Source organism: Enhydra lutris, unplaced genomic scaffold (assembly GCF_002288905.1).
Source record: "Enhydra lutris kenyoni isolate GAN:26980312 unplaced genomic scaffold, ASM228890v2 scaffoldscaffold48, whole genome shotgun sequence".
NCBI lineage: Eukaryota > Metazoa > Chordata > Mammalia > Carnivora > Mustelidae > Enhydra > Enhydra lutris.
In genome coordinates this window covers 5503248-5521433 of record NW_019154132.1, presented here as the reverse complement: position 1 = coordinate 5521433, position 18186 = coordinate 5503248, and the positions used below count along the sequence as shown (strand labels likewise).

The window sequence follows — 18186 nt, the reverse complement described above, 5'->3', positions numbered from 1 at the left end:
ACCCAGCTTCAGTAATTAACAATTCATGACCAATCCTCTTCCATTCATCCCCACATGCCTAGCCCCATATTATTCTGAATTAAACCAGACATCTGATCATTTCACTCACTGGTACTCCAATATGTAAATCTAAAGGAAATTGACTTTCTAGAAATATAATGCCACAAGCATACCTTAAAAAATAAAAATAAAGATAACTCCTTAAATTCAGATATTCAGTGAGCATTCAAATTCCAATGGCTTCAAATGATTTTTTCCTTAAAGATGGTTTCTCTCGATAGGATCTAAGCATTGTGATTGCTTGATCTTTTACTCTACAGGTATATTTCCCTTTTATTTTTCTTGCAGTTCATTTGACGAAACTGAATCATTTGTCCTGCAGAGCAGCGCTTCTCAAGCTATCTATGCAGAAGGGACAGTTGAAGATTTCCAGTTGGTCTCAGACTGAGACAGGGCCCTCGTGTGCATGACTATCACATAGACCGAGCACATGCAACTAGCCAGGAGTGGGGAAGAACACTGGGACCAGTTTACATGCTACTCCATGAAGGAAGTCCACTGTTGGCGTGCTTGAATATGATGGCTTGAACATTTCTAAACACTGCTGCTTAAACATTTCTAAGGTCTTCCTTTTGATTTTTCTGCTTATTTCATTATCCACATCACATCTTGAGAAGCAATGCTGTCACATTTCCCACAGGTTGGATTTTGCTTATTAATTCTCCATGGCAGAGTTTAACATGTTTCTCTGTCCTCTGTACTTCCTATAAATTTGGAGCTGGATCTAGAGATTTGATCAAATTCAGGTTCAAGCATTTTGGCAAGACTTTAGAGTTGCCATTGTATTCTTCTATGAGGAGACCTGAAAATCTGGCCCTGGCCCCTCTTTTTGTGATGTTGGTGGTCATTGGTGAACAATGTTATTACTAACACTAAATGTCAAAGCCCCACGAATAAATTTGGTTGTCCAAAGTTTGTTCCCTGAGAAACTCAGAAGAAGCTCTCCTCCCCTCAGCCCTCACTAGTTCCCTCTGTGGCCTCAGTTTCTGACACAATGCAGATCTTCTGGCTGGCAGCTGTGAGTTCCCGCCATTTGTGAAGATCCTAGGTTGACCTTCTCACCGACTTGTCTTGGAGATGGGCTTTGCTATTCCAGTTGCTGTAGCTGCTTTGTATGAATTGGGACTATTAAAAAATATACAACCCACCTCCCTTCTACTTTTTTAATAGAATGTTGTTTGCTTTAGCATCTTAAAATGACACTTAATTCATTGATTTTTCAGGGTTTTAAATTTTTCCTAAATAAATTTAAACTAAATGTACTACAAGTATGTCTTTATCTACATCCCACACATCTTGCTTTATTAATGTTAACTGTGATCACACAATTTAAGTGGGGTCTACCAAGTTTCTACAAAATAAAGTGACTATTTTCCTGCATATCTGAGCAGTTTCAAGAGAATATTTTCATTGCTAATTAATAAGTAATTTGCAATTTACTATAATATTTCTCTTTATCCCAGGAATCTACAATTGTGAGTTTTTAAATATCCAAAGACATTTCTACATAACTACATCCTAGTCAAGCAGAGTTCTATTTATGTTATTGATTTGTTGACATTTGTTTAGACTTTAGCTGTCAACCAGTACATAGACAACTTATTTTAAGTATCCCACGTGACTACATACCCCCAACTGTGAGTATGGAATTTCTGTGTGGATCTGTATAGTTACAGAATTTTATTTTATTTTAGTTAGAGAACTTTAAAAATAAACATAAGTCAAGCCTATTAATCATGTTTTCAGGTTGTCTATATCTTTACTCATTTTATTCACTTTGTTTTCTTAAGCCACTGGTTTTTTATTGAAGTCATTTAAAATCTTCTACTATGATTATGAATTTGTCAAATTTAACTTTATTTCTCCAGTTCTGGTTTATGTATTTTGGCTATGATGTTGGGCACATTAAAATTCCTGATTCGTAAAGCATTGTGATTGATATATTATCCCTCTTTATTCATATTTATCAATTTTTGCCACAAATTCTATTTTGTCTAATATTAATATTGCTGTTCCAGCTTTATTCTGGTATTTGCTTAACGTATCTTTTTCCTGCCCTTTATTTTCAGCCTCTGGTATGATTTTGTTTAGGACTCTGTCACTGAAAAATGCCCACTCTGGTCATGTATGTCTATAATTGGTAGGTTTAGCCTATTTAGATTTGTGAGTACTGATACACTTAACCTTTTTACGAAAAACAATATCAATCAATAGTTAAAATATATATTGTCACAGTTCATCCATTTCTAGGCTTACCCCTGTTTCTTTTACCCAGAACCCTGTATTTACTTTTCTTCTTGTTTAAATATACCTTATAGGGATTGAAACAATACTTACAAAGATTATTTAGTAACAGAAGAACTTTATCTACATCCCATATTTTATTTTTTTAAATTTCTTTTCAGTGTACCAGAATTCATTGTTTATGTATACCACACCCAGTGTTCCATGCAATACGTGCACTCAATAATACCCATCACCAGGCTCACCCAACCTCCTACCCCCTGCCCCTTTAAAACCCTTAGATTGTTTTTCAAAGTCCACAGTCTCTCATGGTTCATCTCCCCCTCCAATTTCCCCCAACTCCCTTCTCCTCTCCATCTCCCCATATCCTCCATGTTATTTCTTATGCTCCACAAATAAGTGAAACCATATGATAATTGACTCTCTCTGTTTGACTTATTTCACTCAGCACAATCTCTTCCAGTTCCGTCCATGTTGATAAAAAAGTTGGGTATTCATCCTTTCTGATGGAGGCATAATACTCCGTAGTGTATATGGACCACATCTTCCTTATCCATTCGTCTACTGAAGGGCATCTTGATTCTTTCCACCATTTGGTGACCTTGGCCATTGCTGCTATGAACACTGGAGTACAGATGACCCTTCTTTTCACTACATCTGTATCTTTGGGGTAAATACCCAGTAGTGCAATTGCAGGGTCATAGGGAAGCTCTATTTTTAATTTCTTGAGGAACCTCCACACTGTTTTCCAAAATGGCTGTACCAACTTGCATTCCCACCAATAGTGTAAGAGGGTTCCCCTTTCTCCACATCCTCTCCAACACATGTTATTTACTGTCTTGTTAATTTTGGCCATTCTAACTGGTGTAAGGTGGTATCTCAATGTGGTTTTGATTCGAATCTCCCTGATGGTTAGTGATGATGAACATTTTTTCATGTGTCTGTTAGCCATTTGTATGTCTTCATTGGAGAAGTGTCTATTCATGTCTTCTGCCCATTTTTTGACATGATTATCTGTTTTGTGTGTGTTGAGTTTGAGGAGTTCTTTATAGATCCTGGATATCAGCCCTTTTTCTGTATTATCATTTGTGAATATCTTCTCCCATTCCATGGGTTGCCTCTTTGTTTTGATCACTGTTTCCTTTGCTGTGCAGAAGCTTTTGATCTTGATGAAGTCCCAAAAATTCATTTTCGCTTTTGTTTCCTTTGCCGTTGGAGACATATCTTGAAAGAAGTTGCTGTGGCCAATATCGAAGAGGTTACTGCCTATGTTCTCCTCTAGGATTCTGATGGATTCCTGCCTCATGTTGAGGTCTTTTATCCATTTCGAGTTTATCTTTGTGTATGGTGTACAATATAATTTTTTTTTAAAGATTTTATTTATTTATTTGACAGAGAGAGATCACAAGCAGGCAGAGAGGCAGGCAGAGAGAGAGGAGGAAGCAGGCTCCCCACTGAGCAGAGAGCCTGATGCGGGACTCGATCCCAGGACTCTGAGACCATGACCTGAGCCAAAGGCAGTGGCTTAACCCACTGAGCCACCCAGGTGCCCCCAATATAATTTTTAAATTACATAGGTAACATGATTAAAATCACTGAAAAATCATGTTCTACGGGAATAAACTGAAAGGAAAAAAATTTTTTTGATGGTTAAGATTAGGTCAGACTTAAACCCAACACTTTAGTTGAGACCATGCTAAAATGAACAAATAAAAAAAAAAAAAACATCGAAAACAAAAAACAAAAACAAAAACCTCTGTCCCCCCAACATCATTTTTTTTTTTTAAAGATTTTACTTATTTATTTGTCAGAGAGAGAGAAAGAGCATGCGAGCAGACACAGGGGGAGCAGCAGGCAGAGGGAGAAGCAAACTTCCCACCAAGCTGGGAGCCTGTGTGGGACTCGATCCCAGGACCCTGGGATCATTACCTAAGCCGAAGGCAGATGCTTAACGACTGAGCCACCCAAGCATCCCAAGCCCCAACACCATTCTTAAAACTAACAAACCATTTGGGTCATAAGCAGGTCCCACTTACAAAACAGCTCCCTAAAAAGCAACAGAAGGCAGCAGAATGGGCAATGAACTGGGCGGATAACCTTGGACAACCTTTGGGGACTTCAGATTCCTCATGGTTAAAGTGGAAACAACTGATTTCATGAGGGTTTTATTAAGAGGAATAAATGAGAAACAATGAACATGGAATTCCTCATCAAACTGTATTATTAGTTATGTGTGTGTGTGTGTGTGTGTGTGTGTTTATGTTTAATTTTTTTAACGATAAGGCAGAATATACAGTAACATTATCAGTCTAGATTAGCCATGTCCACTAATGACTAAGTTGGACTGGATCCCAAATAAACATGAAACAAGATAAAGCCAGTTTCCTACCCCTCTTCCTCTTTTCCACCTTCTAAGGTAGCCTGGATTTTTCCTCCATTAAAATGCTAGTGTAAGTGTCAAAGCTCTCACTGCCACTTTCATGGCATTCAGGCTTACAAATCAGTGAGTACTTTCTTTTCTCATTTTTTAATGAGGGAAGCTAGACTGAGCACCGGCTGGCTACCGTGACCCGGACACTGTCTCACTAGCATACATCCCCTCCAGCACATTAATTGTAGGCGACATTCTATCACTTGGTCACATTTCCTAGGCTGCGACCTGACTTATCCTTATTTCTTTTTCATTTCCTAAAAAACCCATACCCTGATTAATAGTATTAATCCTAACTTAGAATACCGTCAGCTATTCCAAGTAGTAAGAACGCTCATTTAAGCAGCTCTGCAATCCAGCATGGATGGCCTTTCCATGTGAAGCTCACCTAGTGCTGGGGTATCACAGACCCACAGGAAAACAGCACATCCTGAGGCAAACAGTCATCTCATACAACGTGACTCACTTACTACAACAAAACAATGGTTCCTTCTTAGCCTAGGGATCACATACTATTCCTTTCCATGTCCCACAACCCATTTAGCATCTGTTCATGGGAGGGAACTGTTCCTCCTGCTTTGATGAACATGGGGGAAGAAGTGCAGAAAGGGTAAAGTGAAATATTTCCTGGGCCTCCTTTTATTCCATTTGTTTCTTACATAAAAGCAGAGATTTAAAAATGTATGAATGGGGACGCCTGGGTGGCTCAGTTGGTTAAGCGGCTGCCTTCGGCTCAGGTCATGATCCCAGCGTCCTGGGATCGAGTCCCACATCAGGCTCCTTGCTCGGCGGGGAACCTGCTTCTCCCTCTGCCTCTGCCTGCCTCTCAGCCTACTTGTGATCTCTCTCTCTCTCTTTCTCTCTCTCTCTGACAAATGAATAAAATCTTTAAAAAAAAAAAAAAAATGTATGAATGAAAGGCAAGTGGTATTGCAGGTTTTTAGGAAACAGACTCAAGCTTTTAGGGATTTTCATAATTTGCCAAAAGAAATTAGGAAATCAGTATATTATGGTATCAGCTAACAAACACGTAAGGTGTTGAGTGCTTTGGAGAATAACCAGAATATCAGATTTCCTGATCAAAAACCTCTAAGCATCCAAACATATATTTCAGCAATAGCAACAACTTAGGCATCTCACAAAGAAAGAAATGTAAAACTCCTACAAATGTAAAGGAAGGGAGGATAAGTGAAGAGCTTGGGAACAGAACACAGTTTCCAACCTGAGCCAATAAATTGTCAGTCCCCTCTACGGTACAAGAAATTCATTAATGTCTAATAGTATGAATACCTAATTAATTTTTACTGACTAAGAATTGGAGTAACTTAACCATAGGTTTCAGCACTGTATCTTAACCATCCTGGACTGAGGATAAATTTGAGCCACTGACTATTCATTCATATGAAGAAACCTAGAGAAAGGTAGGTCAGTATTGAAAGACTAAGCTCAAACGAGGGAAAACCAAAGCCCACTCATTCCTGCAGGTACTAACACAACAAATTGATCAAAAAATATTGAGGCTTGGCCTGGACAAAGGAAACCATCAAGGATGCATAATTCACAAAGGCAAAATGAGGTCAAGGACAACCTGTTTCACTGAGATAAACTTTAGTGACCTCAACAAGAATGTCCATGCTATCAATGGTAAGAACTGTCTCAAGGCTCACCTCATGCTTAGAGAAGAGTCGGACGCCCTCCAGCTGGTGGAACACTGGGTAGTGCTGGGAGTCGATCTGGTCGCGCCGGTAGACATCGCCCACCACCAGGAAGGCATCCAGTCCGGCGTGCAGCAGGTCCCACTGGTGTGCAGACGTGTGTGCTCGCAGCATGTGAGTCCTGTTCAGGTAATAGTTGTCTCCCTTCTTCCTGCTGGGGTGGTGAGCTGGGATGAGCAGGCTGTCAAAGTTCTGCCAGGTGGTGACCACTGGAGAAAGGTCATCATAGACCGAGAACAGCGGAGTCCCAAAGCGGCCCACATACTGCTTGTAGAAGTGCTCCTTCACCCTCTCCTTGATCAGCCAGAGCGGGTGATGCTGCTGGTGGTGCAGATTCCTGCCGACCTTGGAGAGGACCTTCCGGGAGAGGTTGCTATAGTCGTCCTGAGGATAAGATTTGCCCAGCAGCTCCACCATGCCACCTGGAGCTCCTCGGGCAGCAGACTCCAAAGCAGCAGGTCTCGAGCCCAAGGCCTGACAATGATGGCCTTTGGAGACACTACTGGACTTCCTCACCAGGTAAGCATGCACCTGGGCAACTCTCCTGAGAGCTGAGCAAACCATTGTAGAAACTTCTTTCACAGATTCTAGAAAGAGCACACATGCAAAGCACAAGTCAAGCTTCACTCTATAGAAATTAAACTCGTCCTTTGTGTCTCCTACCAACCTCCCATTATCCTACTGACATCTGTTTCCCCCACTGCCTCCTCCAGACAGACCGAAGATCCCATTAAGGAAATCTGCTGACAGAGGCTTAATAGGTACTGCTCCAAACCAAAAGAACCTTGAACCTCACTTTTAGATCCCTATTCTCTAGCTGTCCTTCCATGGGTTTGAAGAAAACTTCCTTTATCACGTCATGTCATGTCCTGAATCCCTCAGGTTGAATAAAATTTTAAATGTGATAATTTACTTTTATTTGGACTATATTCTTGAATCAAAAAGTTTAGGGGGATCGTCTAAAGGACAGGGTTTGGTTGACCCTAGCAATGTCTCATTAGTTAATGGAAGCACATGAGTATATACAATAGAAGAGGGGATATTTGAAACATCCTCCTTAACTACAAAGTTCTGTTTACCTTTGAGAGACATGACTTCTACATTATTCCACTGCATTAGAGAATGTTATTACATAATGTTATAAAACTGTTACTACATTTACTTTTTCTGATATTTCAAATAAAATATACCACTCTGGGTGCTGGTGATTTTTATTTAATATTTATAAAAATAAAAATGAAAAAATAAAAATGAAAAACCCAAGTATCTGGGTGGCTCAATAGGTAAAGCATCTGCCTTCTGCTCAGGTCATGATCCTGGACTCCCTACTCAGTGGGGAGCCTGCTTCTCCCTCTCCCTCTGCCCCTCCCGCAATTGTGCTCACTCACTCTCTCTAATAAATAAAAATCTTAAAATTAAAAAATTAAAAATAAATAAATTTCAAAAATGAACAACTTAAGGAAATATTACACAACGTGATAGACTATACCAATGGACAGCTGAAGTTATTTTTATAAAATGCGAATCTTTTCTATCCTCACATCTGGTTGTGTCATTTCAACTAAATGTCAATGCAACATCCCACCATTCTATTTTTGCTTTGTAAAAGAACAAGTTTCTACTATGCACCTATAGTAAACCAGGAACGGGGCCACACTTGCTTGGGAAGGGATCCAGAGCAGCCAGAAGACAGAGCATAGACCGGATCCTTTTTACAGACCTGCCAAGAATTTGGGGCACATGGGTGGCTCAGTCAGTTAAGCACCTGCCTTTGGCTCAGGTCATAATCCTGGGACCCCAGGAGCTGGGGATCAGCCCAACGCAGGGCTCCCTGCTTAGCAGGGGGTCTGCTTCTCCCTCTCCCTCTGTGCACACCCCTCATCACTTGTGCTCTCTCTCAAATAAATAAAATCTTTTTTTAAAAATGCCTACAATTTAATATAAGAAGAACACCACATTAATTAATTAAAGAAAAGCATCAGTGTCACAGTGGAAAGTCCCTTCAGCAATCATCTGATACGGGCTGGTCACGTCACGGATCAGGTGACAAAGAGCCAGGTGGAGCTGAATGAACTCTAGAGTACCAGAAGAGTTAAAACAAAACAACAGTGGAAGATTCTGAACAACAATGTCATGTTCATTCCCTAGGGTCACAGAAACAAGTTTTAAGCTGACTTGGGGGACTCAGTAAGGAAAATCTTTAGCTGTTTTATCCCTATGTTCGCCAAAAAAAAAAAAAAAAATTTACTATGAACTTAAATCACATAAATCATCTTCAAAATTTTGGAATTTTTTTATCTATTGGGCTACTTTAAAGCATACAACCATGTGTTTATTTTACTTCGAGGGCCCTATAATCATACTAAGAAACCACCTACTTTCTTGACAGTAAGCTGCATTAGGAGGGAATCCCATTGTTCCGAGTGACATCAAAAGCATACTGAGTATGTACCCAGGCAGCACAGTGCCCCCATTCCAAAGTGTAACTGAAAATATCTAGCTACAAGTTACATTATCGTGCATGTGTGTGACTGCTTATTAGAAGCTTCAGCGTAGCACCTTTGCAGGAGACTGCCATCATGAGAGAAGATACCCAGGAACTCCCTGTATTATTCATCTATGGCACTATTTTGTCAGTTGTTTCAAAAGTGTTTTTGGCTGAACTTCAACGAAAATCTGTCTTCCCATCTACAGTGTTCAGTGGCTTGTCAATGCAATAGATAGAAATTTTAAATATGCTCGTGCCACCTTCCACATCTTCACGCGAAGTCACACTATGATGTTTTTAGCTACCCAGCCCAGCACCCTTGGCAAGACACAAGAAAGCATCTCTTCCTCCAAAGGCATATGCTATATGCAAAGTCCAGAATTCTGGGGATGGTGCCATTGGTGTAGTTGCTCACAGGTGGCTGACTACCTTTTCCTTCTTGGTTCCCAGCCCTTCACACATCTAAACCCACTTCTAGGTCCTGTTCCCACATACATGCCCCATCCTCGTGCCCCTGCTTTGTTCTCCTCACCCCACCCTCAGCTTACTGAGGAAAGTTTAATTTTCTTGTCTTCCTTTACAGACTTTTTATCTGCTCAGCCCGGCATATATTCCCCACCATGCTTCTCAAAACAATTATTTGGGATTTTTTTCTATTGTCATTTATTACAAAGCAAGAATAAGATTATGATAGCTTTCCCACTTCCATCTGGGAAGGAAATTCCATTCTTACTGTCTCTTAAATTTCTCTATAAGAAACAGTTCCAGGCACCTGGGTGGCTCAGTTGGTCAAGTGTCTGCCTTCAGCTCAGATCTTGATCCTAGGGGTCCTGGGACTGAGGCCTGCTCAGCGGGGAGCCTGCTTCTCCCTCTGCCTCCCTCCCCCCCACTCAAGCTCTCTCTCTCTCTCAAATAAATAAAATATTTACTTAAAAAAAAAAAAGAAACAAACAGTTCATATGGAAAACACAAGAGACCAGGGACCGTGACACTACCGATGGCAGCTATCCCTCTATTGATACGGTGGGCTTCCATCTCACACTTTCAACAACAATACTGTGAGGTAAGCGTTATTCCTACACATTACAAAGAAACTAAGACTCAAAGAGATCATGCAACTAGCACACTCTTACACCTCCCCATGAACAAAGTTCACAACTCTGACCAACTCAAGTACTTCTCAATCGATAGTTCCCAACTGTTAAATTCAAATTACACCTCCTTAATTACCTCTCTTCTCTCTTACCTAAGCAATTTAGATTATACATAAATGCATTTTAAATGCACAAATGAATACATGAATAAATAAATTAATAAATAAAACCCATTAGTTTAGGTGGTGGAAATGAAATACTTTGTCACCAAGAACGGTAAGCCAAACTTGCCCGTGTCCTGTTTTTGTATATAAAGTTTGATTGGAATGCAGCAATGCCCATTCATTTAAATACTGTCTGTGGTAGCTTCTCTACCACGAAGGCAGAGCTAAACAGTTGTCACAGAGACCGGATAGCTCACAAAGACCTAAAACACTTATTATCTTGTCGTACAGAACAAGCTCGCTGAGCCCTGCTTTAGCTTAATGCACTGAAAAGTTCTTCCACACTACTAAGAATATCTTCCTAGTCACAAATACATGCAGATTACAGAGCCACTAAAAGTAACAAAAGTATAAATGTGGATATTAAACATGCTAATATCGTTACAGAAGACTGTGAGACCAGCTGTGAGAGGAGTCAATACAATACCAAGGGCAAAAGACCACACTTAGCAGAGACACCCACGCAGGTGTGACCCTAAGTCAGCCACTCAGGCACTGTGTATTACTCTTGGACACATGGCTTGCCCTTTCTGACTCTCGAGTTTCTCCTGGATAAGGACGTAGAAAACAATATCTCATGGTAAAAGAATTAAACTAGATCCTGTTCATAATATACTTAACTCAATGCCCAATATGTAAAAGATGAGTTTAATCAAGAATTAAAAATGACACAGAGAATTCTAGAGACCAGGTAACAGAGAAAACAGTAAAGTTATTCACTGAGACAGGAAACACAGGATGGATTTTGTTTGTTTGTTCAAATGATTTTCATATATGTATTTCTGGTTGAAGAGGGAAACAGCTTTGGACAGGTTAAAGTGAAATACGACTGAAGATAGTCATATTATAATTTCTAGGAATCAGTCTGAGGTATGGGTTTGAAAATGAAGTGAGAGATTAATGCTAGAAATGTAGACCCTGAAAATTATGTGTATAAAGAGTTAACATTATAAAGGTATGTGAAAATCCAAGGGCAGGTAAGAGCAAAAATAAAAATGGGCAAAAGACCAAAATCTTAGAAGTTATCCCATATTAATATTTGTCTGTCTTGTTGTTAGACTATGTGGTTCATTTTTTTTGGTAAGATTTTATTTATTTATTTGACAGAGAGAAAGAGAATGCACAAGCAGGGAGAGCAGCAGAGGGAGAGGAAGAAGCAAGCTCTCCACCAAGCCAGGGGCCTGATGTGGGACCTGATCCCAGGATCCTGGGATCACAACCTGAGCCAAAGGCAGACACTTAACCAAGTGAGCCACCCAAGCACCCATAGACTATGTGGTTCTTGAAAGTAGAACATACACTCCCTTCTCTCTCTCTCTCTTATGTAAATCTTCATATACCCAGAGTTTAGCGTTTCATATTATACTGGATAAAAGAGGAGGGAAGAAGTGAAAGAGGAAAAACAGGAAAGGATAGGGAAAAAATTGGCTAACAGAATAAAACATAACAAAGAGGTTAGGTGCCAGGCAAAGTAAAGAACTATTTGACAAGATGACCATCAACAGAGCAATTTCAATGGATGAGTGAGGACAGAAATCAGATCACAATGGGTTATTAAATGAGTGAAGATGTAAAAATGAAGGAGGATACCAAAGACAGAATAAACAAAAATATTTAAAACTTCTAAAATTAAAGAAAGGGAAGCTGAGGGAACTTGTAATAGATGGTCCTGATCTCCCAAGGAAAGCTTTAGATGTATAAAGAAAAATATTGTGTATGATCTCAACATTCACCAAGTAAATGTGATTTTTTTTCAAAGAGGAATGCTATAGTACAGGATGAAAGTTATGAATATTAGATAGTAGGGTCAGGGGAGGACACTAGGCATAAAATTAGAGGAATTCGTTTAAGAGTTATTTGTAAAAATAAAAATTCAGAGAATTTTGAGAAATTTGAAAATGTTTCCCTTTCCAACCATAAATACAAATGAGAAATTTGAAAAGGAAAGAAGAAACTGATTTGGAGAAAGTTTAAGTTCAGAATGTGTAGGGAAACACTAGAGGAACAAGGATGAGCATTGACATGATTACCGGAAAGTCAGGAGTCAGCCAAAAAGAAGTATATTAACTGGTGACCTGTTATCCAGGAACAACCTAATAGCAGAGAGCAGTCACGAGAAGAAATTTCTAGATAGACTCAAAGGTTATCGATTTTAAAAAATAAACAAATAAGTAAAAATTAATATACATTCTGTATGAATCCAAGAAAGTCACCAACCAAGGGTCTGGCAGAGGTAAATATATTGATCTGAATATTACTTAATACCAGAAAATCTATCTCCCTGGTACACTCTCAATTTTAACCTACTTCACTCCAATCTCTTGGGCCCCCGGAGCCTTCTTAACTGAATGTTAGGCCTACCTTTAGATCAGCCAATCATGTTAAAGTCAGAATCACGTATATGAGAAATAGTACAGCTCCTTATCAAAAAGTCAATATTAGCTTTTGGAAAAAATACATAACAAGTGCTTTACATTTTATAAAAATAATTTCACATGCATCTTATTACCGATTCCAATAACACTTCCTGGAGTACACACAATTATTAGTCACAATTCACAGAAAAAGAAATACTGGTTCACAAATGACATAACTCAATTCCCCTGGAATTGAGGGGCCTCGAATCCTTGTCTCTAACTTTAAAATCCCATAATTTTTCCACTCTACTCGAAGCCACTGAAAAAGAGAAATAAGATGGAGGGGAAAAGGGCACAAAAACAAAGGTATAAATAAGAGTTTCTTTAGTCAGTGGTACAAAGTTTTAGTTCTACAATATGAATATAAAAATGTCATGCATTAAATATATAAAGAACTCAATGTACCTCTCACTCTATCATGACTTAAAAATAACATGCTAGAGATAGTCAACACTACTAAAAAAATGCAATGAACTTTTTTTCTTTATTACTTACAAGGACATTTTGAGATGTCTGCAATAGGCCAAGACTCTTTTTAAAAGGCTATTCAGGTAAGTCCGTGCTGACTTTCTTTTGATACATTTCCCCATAAAAGTCAGAAGGAGGCAAAATCACTCTGCTGGCTTTAGAGTGAGGGCCTCAGAGCCCTATAAAAAGTGCTCAGTGCTCTTGTTTGTTGATGATGGTACCTCTGAAGACGAGGGGGTGGTTTCTCCACTGTAGTATGGGTTAACTCACTCCATCATATTTTCCTTCTTTGGTCATCCCAGGTTATGAAAACATACAGCATTTAAAGCTACTTTGACTAATTAAAGATCAGAGGACATAAAAGATTACTATGTCATGCTAAAGGACATTTACTTATAGCTATTATATCATCTTTGTAAGAAAAAAATAAACAATTACAAATAATTAACCCAAATCAGAAAAAGAAATGAAAAATCTGAGTGGAGCCTGCTCTTTCTGTTCTTGGTTACTGGTGGTTGTAGGAATGACCTAACACCACAAGAGCCCTTTTCCTCTTACTTGCTGGTCCTCTATTTACATAGTCCAGAAATGCAGATTATTAGAAAACAGACTTCTGGCTTACATGAGTAAGTGTGCTGTACCATCCAAATCCGCCCTCAAGAATGGAGGATTCATCCGCCCACACGCTCCTCAGGTTTCAGCCGTTTTTAAAGACAGCCTCACTGAGAGGCACCTGGCCAGCCCAGCGGAAAGAGCATGGGACTTGTGATCTTGGGGTCATGAGTTCAAGCCCCACGTGGAGCGGAGAGATTACTTAAATATATACATACATACATACATACATACATACATACTTTAAAGATAGCCTCATCTAAAGAAAGAACCTTGCCCAAAATCACACACATCCTTCCATGAGCAGCCTGCATGTTAGGGCGCAGGGTATGTTTCAGGACAACGCTGGTGGACATGCTCCCATGAAGGTGGCTGAGATCTTCATTGGAACTGTGCTGAGGCTCGAGATCCCCCTCTGCCTAATCCTGCTTTTTCCCAGTCCCCCTCCTGCCCCCGGTGTTGATGCCAAGAGCAACATCACATAAAAAGTATCCTGCATGTTAATCTTCATCTCAGAATTTGCTTTCTGGGCAAACCCAGTCTGGGACAGATGTGACAGAATTCAACTCTCTACTCTTCCTCCTGAAATAGAAATACAATAGACTCACAACTTTATTTTGATACTACCTAGACACTCATCTTCCTCCTAATTAGAGCAAATCGGGTTTTGTGCAGTTAAAATATACATAACATAAAGTTCATCATTTTTAAGTGCTGAATTCAGTGGCACTGGTACATATGCACTATTGCGCAACATCGCCACGGTCCATCCCTGGACCATTTTTATCATCCCAAATTGAAACTCTCTAAAAACAATTAGTTATAAGCAAAATTACATAGTGACTTTTAACACCATGAAATCCTTAGGGAAGTGAGACTAAGGTTCATTTTCTTCAAGAGTCAAAATCAATGTACTCAGTTCTATGTTCCAACTAGGACCAAGAAGATTTCATGAAAAACTGACATCGCACTAAATGAGAGGAAAAGAAGTCCTAGCAGATACCAACCAATACACCTTAAACAGATACTGGATCACTTTTTCCAGCCCTTTTTGATACAAGTGTTTGATACAAGCCCTTATTTACTAAAACAGAGCTCATTCTGACCAAAAAACAATGGTCCATGTCATCCAACAGAACTTTCTTCAGTGACAGGAACATCCTGTATCCACACTGTCAAATACAGGAGACAACAGCCACATACAGTTACTGAGTATTGGAAGTGTGGCCAGTGCAATGGAGGGATTCCATTTTTCATTTTATTTAACTTAATTCTTATTTAAATTGGCCACATACAACTAGTAGATACCATATTGGACAGGGCAGCTCTAGACCCTCATATAAGAAAAATGAGAATTCCATATCTAAAACAATCAAATCAGATTCCCAAGATTGCATTTTAGTATACAAACTAAGCTTCTAAAATAGTATATGGATTTCAGCTTATAAGCAGAGATATTCAATCTTCGGAAAAATTCAAACATTTTGAAAACTACAAAGGACCACAGAAATCATGAAGTCCAACAGTCGTATTTTGTAGATAAAGAAGCCAAGCCACAGGTTAGCTATATTCCCAAGGATGTGCAGCCAATCATTTAGTCGGAGGTGACAACCCATCAGCCTAATTCCCAGGTAGATGTTCATTCTAGTCTTTTGCCCAGTTAAAATCTCACCTATAATGTGGAATCTAAAAGAACCAAGTACACAGGAGCAGAAAGAGTAAGAAAGGTGGTTTCCAGGAATGCAGAGGAGGGGAAAATGGAAAGATGTCGGTCAAAAGGTATAAAATTGCAGTTGTAAGATGAATTAAGTCTAGAGATCTAATGTACAGTTTACAATATCATACTGAATACTGGAAATTCACGAAGACAGCAGATTACAGATACTTCTCATTAGACACAAAAAAAATGGTAACTCTGTGAGGAGATGATTGTGAATTAGTTTGTTGAAATCATTTCATATAGGTGTGTGTGTATCAAATCATTGTATCACATAATTTGAGTATTATGTAATTTTATTTTAAAAATTAAATTAAGTTAAATTAATAAGTAAAAATAAAAAGGTACCTAAGATATCTTATTATACAGTCACAGACTATGTATGGATTCTTTTGATTGTTCAACAGGTCACATGAGAACGCTGTAAGCTTTCTTTACCACCATAAATCTAGCTCAAGTGACTAAAACTAGCAAAATACCAAGTAAATGTTTGTTGTTAGAATGAATGAATTCTGTAACAGTTTAAACAGTCTTTCCTTGCAGTCTCCCTTGGTCTTGTATGTAAAAGAAACTAAGCAGTACATTAAGCCTGCTGGACTAGTAATTTCTCCAGAGCACAATTAGCTTACCAGAAAGGGCCATGGTGAGCAAACATGACCCACACACAGTCATGACCATCTGAAAAAGATGAGGCACATCTCATTAACCTCCAGATACAATACTTAAACAATTTCTACCAAGAAATATGAATCGTGGCTCAGTCAACACACAGTTTGTACATTTTACTCCACTAAAATAATGGTGGGGAAATGGCCAACTTCTATTAACTTTTACCCATAAAAGGGCTAAGCAAAGAGTGTGCTTATGTTCCTATCGAGTAGTATGAATAAAAAAGAAAAAAAAAAAGTCCCTGAAAAGGCAGCTCTCTATGTTACTACTGAGCGTGTTATTGGTGCAACCTTTCCAGAAACCAATTCAGCACTACCAAGAGATTTAAAACTGTTCATACCCTTTGACAAGGTAATTACCCTTCTAGGAATTTATCACAAGGAAATAATGTAAATGAAGACAGAAGTTAAATACAAAGAAGTTTCATTACAATATGATTTATAATACAGAAAAATTAGAAACAACATAAACATCCCCCCAACAAGGGAGTGATTAAGTAAATTATAGAACTATACAATAAAATATTATGCAGTCATAAACTATAACGGTTTTGAAGAGTTTTAATGATATAACCATATACTTATAAAGTGATAAATAAGATATAAAATTGTATGTATGACATGATCTTAACTATGCAAATATATTATCTATCTATAAATACACGCATACTATCTTTAGGAACTAAACAAGATTTAATACGTATAACACCCGGTCCTTATTTTCTATTTTGGATTTTTATATTTCTAAACTTTCTAAACAGACATCTATTACATTTTTAATTAAACGTTCTTATTTTGAGAGGCGCCTGGGTGGCTCAGGTGGCTAAGCATCTGCCTTCCGCTCAGGTCATGAACCCGGGACACTGGGATAGGGCCCCATATCAGGTTCCCTGCTCGGTGGGGAGCCTGCTTCTCTTCCTTCTGCCTGCCACTCCCCCTGCTTGTGCTCTCTCTCTCTTAAATAAATAAAATCTTAAGAAAACAAAATCTTGGGACGCCTGGGTGGCTCAGTTGGTTAAGCGGCTGCCTTCGGCTCAGGTCATGGTCCCAGCATCCTGGGATCGAGTCCCACATCGGGCTCCTTGCTTGGCGGGGAGCCTGCTTCTCCCTCTGCCTCTGCTCGTGCTCTCTCTCTCTCTCTCTCTCTCTAACAAATAAATAAATAAAATCTTAAAAAAAAAAAAAAGAAAACAAAATCTTTTAAAAAAAATAAACTTTCTTATTCTGAAAGAGTTGAGTTATTATTATAACTCAACTGTTGAGTTGGGCTCTAGCCATCTTAAACGCCTGTGTTAAACCCATTTATTTCAAGAAGAAATGCCAGGATAAATATAACATGGCCATAGACAGTTCAATTAATTACATTCAGTGACCAGCTAAGCAATTATTTTTTGTAACAATGCAGGTGGACTGCTTGGGATGTAAGAACTTCTCTGCCTTTCCAATTTCCTCTCCCTAGGTATAAATCAACTGTCACAGTCACAATGCCAATCACTAAGATATTCAGATTTTCTGGGAAATTGATGCCAGATCCTATACCAAACAAATGCTTTTCAATTATACACATTAATGAAGTCTTTACTACATGTTAAAGGTAAAATGTTACATTATATTGTAGTAAAAAAAATATTTCTAAGGAAAATTTTCACTAAAACTTAGTTCAAACTAAGCTAATATCTATGCTTCACATGAAGGTCATTGTATGGGGCAGTCAGAGGATCTCAGAAAAGCATGGCAGTATTACTGTCCTCGTGGTAATCATCAGCCTCTATCCAGCCATCTGATGATGGGCCAGCCCTGACACATGGAAGTTAAAAAGGCTCGTTCCAGTCTCCTATCTCTCTAACGTGGGTTTCTGTCCTAGTGGGCTCTCCTCAATTGAGTTCCCCCTAGCTTGCTGTCATCACTCCCTGCTCCAAGGCCAGGAATCGACTGGTGACCTACTCTTCAACAGAGCGCTCATGAGGTTTTTCACCTGCTGTGATGCGTGTTTTCCAACAGCACCAAGCACTTCTCCAATTCTCTGCAGACATCAGCTGGGTATCCTA

General features: G+C 39.0%; 1 protein-coding gene across 1 annotated transcript in view; it reads right to left on the bottom strand.

The window, feature by feature from the left end:
* The window catches only part of LOC111156761 (phenylalanyl-tRNA synthetase 2, mitochondrial), a 399584-nt gene extending 383452 nt beyond the window's left edge, over positions 1-16132 (bottom strand). Inside the window, exons 1-2 of the mRNA XM_022517827.1 lie at positions 16100-16132; positions 6403-7037 (exon numbers count right to left, since the gene is read on the bottom strand). Coding sequence (XP_022373535.1) covers positions 6403-7037; positions 16100-16112 — 648 coding nt within the window. The 5' untranslated portion in view covers positions 16113-16132. The remainder of the gene's footprint in view (positions 1-6402; positions 7038-16099) is intronic.
* Positions 16133-18186: the final 2054 nt, after the last annotated feature.